We start from the raw sequence: 8,588 nt of genomic DNA on the forward strand, positions 1-8,588 counted from the left end.
GAAGTTTCATAAACATCAATCAATGTATGCAGAAGTTATAACACATTTCCTGTTTCCCTTTTCTCGCCATAAATTCGTTGCCTCGCCACGGCCAAACCGTTTGAGATATCCAAAATCCGTTTGCAATTAAACAACTTCAATGTGTTCGCAACAAGTTAAAAAAGCTTGGTGTAAATTGGATAAACCCTGTAGGAGTAGTAGTATAAAATTCATAGCCTGTTTTTTCAAAAAATTAACATTCAAACCAAAATAGCTGACTTCCTGTTGGTCGGAGCTAATGAATGTAAATTAGAAAATTGTCCGGCTTGATGAGAATAATATGTGTACCGAGTTTGGTGACTGTAGGAAAAACTAACCCCCACTTTTGTCAAAAGGTGGCGCTACTGAGCCCCTCCACCACGCCCATTTCTATGGCTTTGTCCATGTCTACTGGTTGACAATATTGATGTGTGTGTCGAGTTTCATGCAATTTGAAGCATGTTAAGAGCCTCAAAAACACTCAAGAATATTATTACAGTTTGACCTGTTGCCATGGCAACAATATTTCAAATATCAAAAATCCTGTCATAGGTCTACATCTGCTGTGTATTGACATTACACTGATGAAGTTTGAAGCAAATCAGGTAAAAATAAGAGGGTGATCTCAAAGCATTTTAAAAGTGATACACTTCTTGCTGCCATTTGGTGGCGCTATAACTTTGACTCACAATAGTTACATCCATGTGATCAGACTACTACAACCAACACACTCCTGAAGTTTCATAAACATCAATCAATGTATGCAGAAGTTATAACACATTTCCTGTTTCCCTTTTCTCGCCATAAATTCGTTGCCTCGCCACGGCCAAACCGTTTGAGATATCCAAAATCCGTTTGCAATTAAACAACTTCAATGTGTTCGCAACAAGTTAAAAAAGCTTGGTGTAAATTGGATAAACCCTGTAGGAGTAGTAGTATAAAATTCATAGCCTGTTTTTTCAAAAAATTAACATTCAAACCAAAATAGCTGACTTCCTGTTGGTCGGAGCTAATGAATGTAAATTAGAAAATTGTCCGGCTTGATGAGAATAATATGTGTACCGAGTTTGGTGACTGTAGGAAAAACTAACCCCCACTTTTGTCAAAAGGTGGCGCTACTGAGCCCCTCCACCACGCCCATTTCTATGGCTTTGTCCATGTCTACTGGTTGACAATATTGATGTGTGTGTCGAGTTTCATGCAATTTGAAGCATGTTAAGAGCCTCAAAAACACTCAAGAATATTATTACAGTTTGACCTGTTGCCATGGCAACAATATTTCAAATATCAAAAATCCTGTCATAGGTCTACATCTGCTGTGTATTGACATTACACTGATGAAGTTTGAAGCAAATCAGGTAAAAATAAGAGGGTGATCTCAAAGCATTTTAAAAGTGATACACTTCTTGCTGCCATTTGGTGGCGCTATAACTTTGACTCACAATAGTCACATCCATGTGATCAGACTACTACAACCAACACACTCCTGAAGTTTCATAAACATCAATCAATGTATGCAGAAGTTATAACACATTTCCTGTTTCCCTTTTCTCGCCATAAATTCGTTGCCTCGCCACGGCCAAACCGTTTGAGATATCCAAAATCCGTTTGCAATTAAACAACTTCAATGTGTTCGCAACAAGTTAAAAAAAGCTTGGTGTAAATTGGATAAACCCTGTAGGAGTAGTAGTATAAAATTCATAGCCTGTTTTTTCAAAAAATTAACATTCAAACCAAAATAGCTGACTTCCTGTTGGTCGGAGCTAATGAATGTAAATTAGAAAATTGTCCGGCTTGATGAGAATAATATGTGTACCGAGTTTGGTGACTGTAGGAAAAACTAACCCCCACTTTTGTCAAAAGGTGGCGCTACTGAGCCCCTCCACCACGCCCATTTCTATGGCTTTGTCCATGTCTACTGGTTGACAATATTGATGTGTGTGTCGAGTTTCATGCAATTTGAAGCATGTTAAGAGCCTCAAAAACACTCAAGAATATTATTACAGTTTGACCTGTTGCCATGGCAACAATATTTCAAATATCAAAAATCCTGTCATAGGTCTACATCTGCTGTGTATTGACATTACACTGATGAAGTTTGAAGCAAATCAGGTAAAAATAAGAGGGTGATCTCAAAACATTTCAAAAAGTGATACACTTCCTGCTGCCAGTTGGTGGCGCTATAACTTTGACTCACAATAGTCACATCCATGTGATCAGACTCCTATAACGAACGCACTCGTGAAGTTTCATAAAGATCAATATATGTATTAAGACGTTATAACACATTTCCTGTTTCCTTTTTCTCGCCATAAATTCGTTGCCTCGCCACGGCCAAACCGTTCGAGATATCAAAAATCCCCTGGCAATTTTTAATCATCAGTGTCTTGACTTCATGCTGACCGAGTTTGGTGGCGATCGGATTAATCGTCTAGGAGGAGTATATCAAATTCCAGAGCATGCGTTTTTCAAACAACCCTTAATAGCTGACTTCCTGTTGGCGTGGCGATTAACTTAGAGCGCGAAAGTTGTTCGGCCCGATGAGGTCTATATGTGTACCGAGTTTCATACTAATACGTGCAAGCATGTTTAATATATGGACCAAATTTTCAGACTTTTTTCAAGGGGGCGCTGTCGAGCCCCCCTGCCACGCCCGGGTACCAGCCTCTCCGGCGTCCTAATGGCCGCGGATTCCAATGTGTGTGCCAATTTTCAAGAGTTTTTGAGCATGTTAAGGCCCCCAAAAAGCCCCGGAAGACGGAAAAAAAAAAAAATAAAAAAAAAATAAAAAAAAAAATAAATAATAATCCTTAGAAGAACAAGAGGGCCCTGCGCGCTTAATTCGCTTGGGCCCTAATAATAATAATCCTTAGAAGAACAAGAGGGCCCTGCGCGAATTTTCGCTTGGGCCCTAATAATCCTTAGAAGAACAAGAGGGCCCTGCGCGAATTTTCGCTTGGGCCTTAATAATAATCCTTAGAAGAACAAGAGGGCCCTGCGCGAATTTTCGCTTGGGCCCTAATAAAAGGGAAAACGTACAATTACAATAGGGGCTACAGCCCCTTCGGGGCTTGGCCCCTAACTATACCCATCTAATGATAAAACACTTTGTCAATTAAAAGAATAAAACATATTAATTACTGGTTACATTTATTTATTGATTGTATTGTTTGATCTCTGAATGTGTTCAATTTATGAATTCATGTCTTAACACTTTACATGGTTAAAACATGGTTACATGGTAATGTTCAAATGTATTGGCTTAGTAATTGTACAAAGTAACAATGCTGATGATTTCATGGATGCAGTGTGTTTCTAGCCATTTTCTATCAGATTTTAATGAGGGTTTCTATTGGTTTCCACTACATATTTTGATCTGCAAATGTATTAACCAAAGCAACACAATTCCCTATAACAATTAGAATGTATTAGGCTTTATAGCAGAGAATGAAGTGTTTATCAGTTCTGCATAGATTTCAAGGTTATGGGTGGTGCACATTTCCATTCCCCGGAGTAAAGGTGAGAAGCAGACTTTAAGATAAAGGTCGAGGTGGTATTTTGGTCTTTAGGACATACCTGTCACATTCCAGCAACGTACCACTATAACGTCGCCACGACGAATATGGGAATCACAAATTTACGTCGCTGGAACGTTATTTGGGACATCGTTGCAACTAATATGAGCCGATCCAGTTACGTTTTCACAACGTGCCAGTTTGGTCGTTGAGACATTACTGTCACGTTCCAGCGACGTACCGCTATAACGTCACCACGACGAATATGGGAATCACAAAGTTACGTCCCTAGAACGTTATTTGGTACGTCGCTACAACGAATATGGTCCGGTCCAGTTACGTCGTCACAACGTAACTGTGTTAGCTGGGTCCTCTCATCACTCGCAACGCGATCACACGGCCACCACGTGAAACTGAAGCGCGTGTGTGTGTGTAAAGCTGCGGTGTGATCCCGCCTGTCTGCCTCACTGATTTGTTGAATATCTCGCCATCTGATTGGACTAGAAGCTTGATTGACATGTCCCTGGACAAATAGGATCCTTAGCTTTATACACATGCCTGATATGTATATCATCGTCATCACTGAAGGAAGCCAGACTGTTTGGATGATGGTGTGAAGATCGCGTGTTTCTTCATTCGTCTCCATTTTGCGTTTCGGACAACCGCGACATAACAGTGGATTATTTACCAATATAAGCTCACAGAAAAGTGAAAGTAGGCTCATTTGAAAGAAAACTTCATAAGGTAAAAGATGATATAGAGTTTGTGGCTGATTTTATCTTATAGAAGCATTGAAAGGGGTAGAAATGTGACGTTTGTGTTTGTTTTTTCCACATTTATCAAATTTATTGCGCGATTCTTTTGTAGATCGTTCAAATGATGTTGTTAAAACAATAAAATAAACTATATAGCCGAATTCCTGAGAATGAGAGCTTTCTTCTGATATATGACATGTCTGTTTTATGAAATATGCGAAAAAATCATATTCATATTTATAATTCCTCATCGTAGTCAAGGGGAGGGGCGTTTTTGGCATGATTGTATATTTAAGCTTATTAATCTTACTAATTTGTGTAACAAACACAGAAGTCATTATATTATTTGTAAAGATTAAATTCTAAGCTTTCAAATGGTACCATATATGGGTTGGTAGTATCTCCAGAAATTTTAAAACAAAATAAGTGAAAATATTATGACGTCGTTTCGGCCCGCCCACGGGCCAACAGAGTGAAAGAGGTTAATATAAAGTGGGACCAGAAATACTGATAACAAACTAAAAGTCCTTGAAAACAAAACCAAAGCACCAACATAATGTGGTTAACTCCCTCGGGTCGGCGGTCATGTTGGCGATACCACCTCAGTTTTTTTTCTTACCAGTGTGAAAGAGACTCAAAATACTCTGTCAATGTTGCACATATAATTTACCAGAGGGAAAATGATGGGGGCTTTTGGAGATGGCGCATTCCTTACATCCCTGCACGTACCTTCTGACGTCTGCTGCCATGTTTGGCCTGGTTCTGGAGGGTTTCTACTGGTTTTTAATATATTTCTATGTAGTGTTTTTAATATGCTTTAAGACAAACCACGTGCAAATTCATAAATCTGCACCATTGCTTTATGTTTGAAACTGCAGTAAACAAAAGACAGTATAAATCCCGCATTTTGAAATCATGGGTGTTTGTGATGTCACAGACAACATTGCAACCAATCACAACAATATGCTGGCAGGCTTTAGCATATCATTATTATGACTGCTCTGAAGCAGAAAAGTCTCGAGAGAAGCCAGGTTATCCCGGTAAATTTTCTTTTGATATGAAAAATTGTGTAGATTTATCAATATAGCAAGTCTATTACAGTGTTATAATGAACTATATACCTTTCTCCACGTTCTGAGTTGTTCAAAGCATTTGTAAGGATACTGATTGTTAGAAGGCTCTCTGAATGAGGTGAACAGGAATGGTATGTGTAACATTAGCAACACATTATTAGCTGTTTGATAACATAGTCAAGAAAAAGGCTATCTATATTAATTAATGACAAAACTGTTGCAAGGGCTGTGCCAAGTATGTGAGTGCATAGGGGCTTGTGCCAAAGTAAAGTGACAGCTGTAAAGTGACAGTTTTGTGTCTTCCTATTGTGCCAAGGATGTGGTCTCAGCTGCTGGACAGCATTACATAAGCACTAATGAGAAATCAGCCAGTAATGGGAAATCTTTTGCTTGCTACATTGCCTATTTATATACTGTGTTTGCATTGAGTGCTTGTCAAAACATCTTGTCCAGAGGATTACATTTTGCTGCTACTCACTCATGTTCTCTTGTCCAGTTGGATTTGCTCTTGTTCCTTCTTGCTTCAACACCCTGGAGGCATTGTTTGTGAATTATTGTTTGCTGTATACAGACAATCTGCATTATTCCTTCACTGGCCTTCTCCCCCTGCAACAGTTTGTGCATGCAATTGTGCAAACATTTTTTGTCTACATCTGCCTCTTCTTTTTTTATTACCATCATTTCTGTCATGTTTTTGCTGTTGTTCATTGCATTCATTAACTGTCATTGAAACATCATCTTTATCAAACCTGCTCTTTGGTATTCCTGTTATTCCTGACAGAAATATATTCAAATAAAATAATTCAAATTGCTTGCTAAAATATATCGCCTTTTCAATTTGTTGTCTTGCGGTCAGTAACTAAGAACACAGTACACTTACATACACTTGAGATGGATTCAATCACAAATAAATAACATTTCACTGATGTTAACCAACACACACATCTAATGTGTCCACTCTCAGTCCAACAGACAGAATTTATTTTCTGCTTGTACACTTTTATTTTTCACATAATTGGTCTAAAAATATTTATGAAATACACATAAATATAATTTTAGGTAATTTAATTCACAATGATTGAAGAAAACATAGACAGTCATTACAGTCATTTTGAAACGTTCCCTCTAAATGGTGCAGATCTGTTGTTAAGCACTTTTCGAATTAAGTCTTTGATTTTAGCTGTGTTTAAAACATAAATGATAGGATTTAGCATTGGTGGAAGAGCAATTGAAAGAGATCCACTGATGATCCTGGCATTAGTTGTAGGTGCAGCAATCAAAATGCATAATATGGGTAGAAAGAATGATCCAACTACCAAAAGGTGAGAAACACAGGTCTTCAGTGCTTTAAAACGTCCTCCCCAAGATGTAATTTTACATAAAGCAATAAAAATGCCCAGATATGACAGGACTATTATGAATGGCGGTGCTACAAGGAAAAAAGCGGTAATGAGGACAGCTATAAACTTATTAATGCTATTGTCATTGCATGGTAGCCTCAACAATGTTCCATAGTCACAATACCAACTCTCTACCACGATGGAATTACAGAATGAAAGTCTGGTCATCAAAGATGTTGACAGTGTTACAAGAAAGGTGTTAAATGCCCATATTACTGAAAACACTATAGTCATGAACTTATTATTCATTATGGCATTATATCTTAGTGGCAAACAGATTGCAACGAAACGATCAAATGCCAGAACAACAAGAGTGTAAGTCTGCACAGTAATAAAGAAGTTCACAAAAAACATGTTTGCCAAACAATCATTGTATGAGATGTACTGTGAATCAAAAAAAAAAATCTTGATCATGGTAGGAATCAGTGCATTAGTTTCACCAATATCCGCCAAGGCCAAGTTAAACACACCAATGTACATTGGACTGTGCAGGCTCCGGTGAAGAGCTATAATGAGAATGACTATCGTGTTCCCAATTATAGAAATAAAATATATGATAAATAAGAATATATAGTAATAAGTGCTGTACGGTGTACCTGTAAGCCCAGTGATGAAAAAGTGTTCTGGATGAACAATCGAGATATTCTGGGATAAAAACATAGCAGCTTTGCGTTTGTTGATTTGCACAGGCTGAAAATATAAATTACAATGAAGAAATAACCAAAATATGGACTTTACTAAACTGTCATCTCACACTTTTAACATTTATTTTCAAATGTTGAAAATATATCTTTATGTAAACTTGCTGCATAATATTTAAATCACAAACCTGTCTAAATAATCTAAAAGTTTTAGAGTCAGAGCAAACAATGACAACTTGTGATCTGCTTTGAATTAAATGAGTCCTTTATAAATGCTTTTCCTTATTCTCTCATGTCACAAAGATCATTGGACATCTGCGTCATTGAATCCAAATATATCTACGGATTCATCTCTTGAGAGCTTTCAGACAACACAATGATGTAATAATTGTATGTTGAAGTAAATGTTCTTGCCACAGATTTAGTTTTGATAGACATTTTTTTCACTGGGGAGGTAACCCCCCCAATATTCAAATCTATCAGTTACAACCCCCCCAATATTTCAACATGAAAATCACAGTAGATCTATACTAACATATGTATAATTCATTTATTTTGTAACAATAATTTTGTTTCTAATCGAATATGAGTTTTTCATAATAAATTAGTCAAAAAATACCCCCTTCCATTGAACCGATTGGTAACGCCCAACCAATGCGCGTCGCCAAAACAACGCGAGTGGTGCTGTACTTTTTGAATGGAGAGCACGGGTACCACCAAAAAAATGAAAAGAACCGTTGCCCAGCCGACTATATTAAACTTCTGTTCAAAGAGGGACATTAAAAAGAATAAAGAAAAATGTACTGAGAAGGAGTATAGCTAAGTACACTCCACATATATTTTAACTAGCTAATCCATTGCGATTTAGCCATAAATTTCAGTGCAACTGTAACCAGTTACTAAAACAGCCATCTGTTTTGTTACTTCATTTTTCGATAGTATCTTATCAATGACAAAAGTATTCACATCTGTGTTTGTTTTCTTCCTTAATTAATCAGATTTTGAACGAATTTGCTTGAATGAACGATTTAAGTAGCTCACTCATTAAAATGTTGAATCGCTGCCACCTACTGGCGGTTTCAATATTTAACATAATTTCTTTCTTTTTAGAATCACTCCATTATGTTAGAATTTGATGAATGGTTATGGATGAATTCCATAAAGTTATGATAGATAGATAGATAGA

General features: G+C 37.2%; 1 protein-coding gene across 1 annotated transcript; it reads right to left on the reverse strand.

The window, feature by feature from the left end:
* Nucleotides 1-6,467: 6,467 nt before the first annotated feature.
* On the reverse strand, nt 6,468-7,421 carry LOC137005003 (olfactory receptor 1M1-like). The gene has a single exon (XM_067365745.1). The coding sequence runs from the start codon at nt 7,419-7,421 to the stop codon at nt 6,468-6,470; it is 954 nt and encodes a 317-aa protein (XP_067221846.1).
* Nucleotides 7,422-8,588: the final 1,167 nt, after the last annotated feature.

This window comes from Chanodichthys erythropterus, chromosome 17, assembly GCF_024489055.1.
Source record: "Chanodichthys erythropterus isolate Z2021 chromosome 17, ASM2448905v1, whole genome shotgun sequence".
Classification (NCBI taxonomy): domain Eukaryota; kingdom Metazoa; phylum Chordata; class Actinopteri; order Cypriniformes; family Xenocyprididae; genus Chanodichthys; species Chanodichthys erythropterus.

What these genes read in the sequence shown, in the direction of transcription:
- LOC137005003 (XM_067365745.1), bottom strand. Translation starts at nt 7,421, where the DNA reads ATGTTTTTATCCCAGAATATCTCGATTGTTCATCCAGAACACTTTTTC.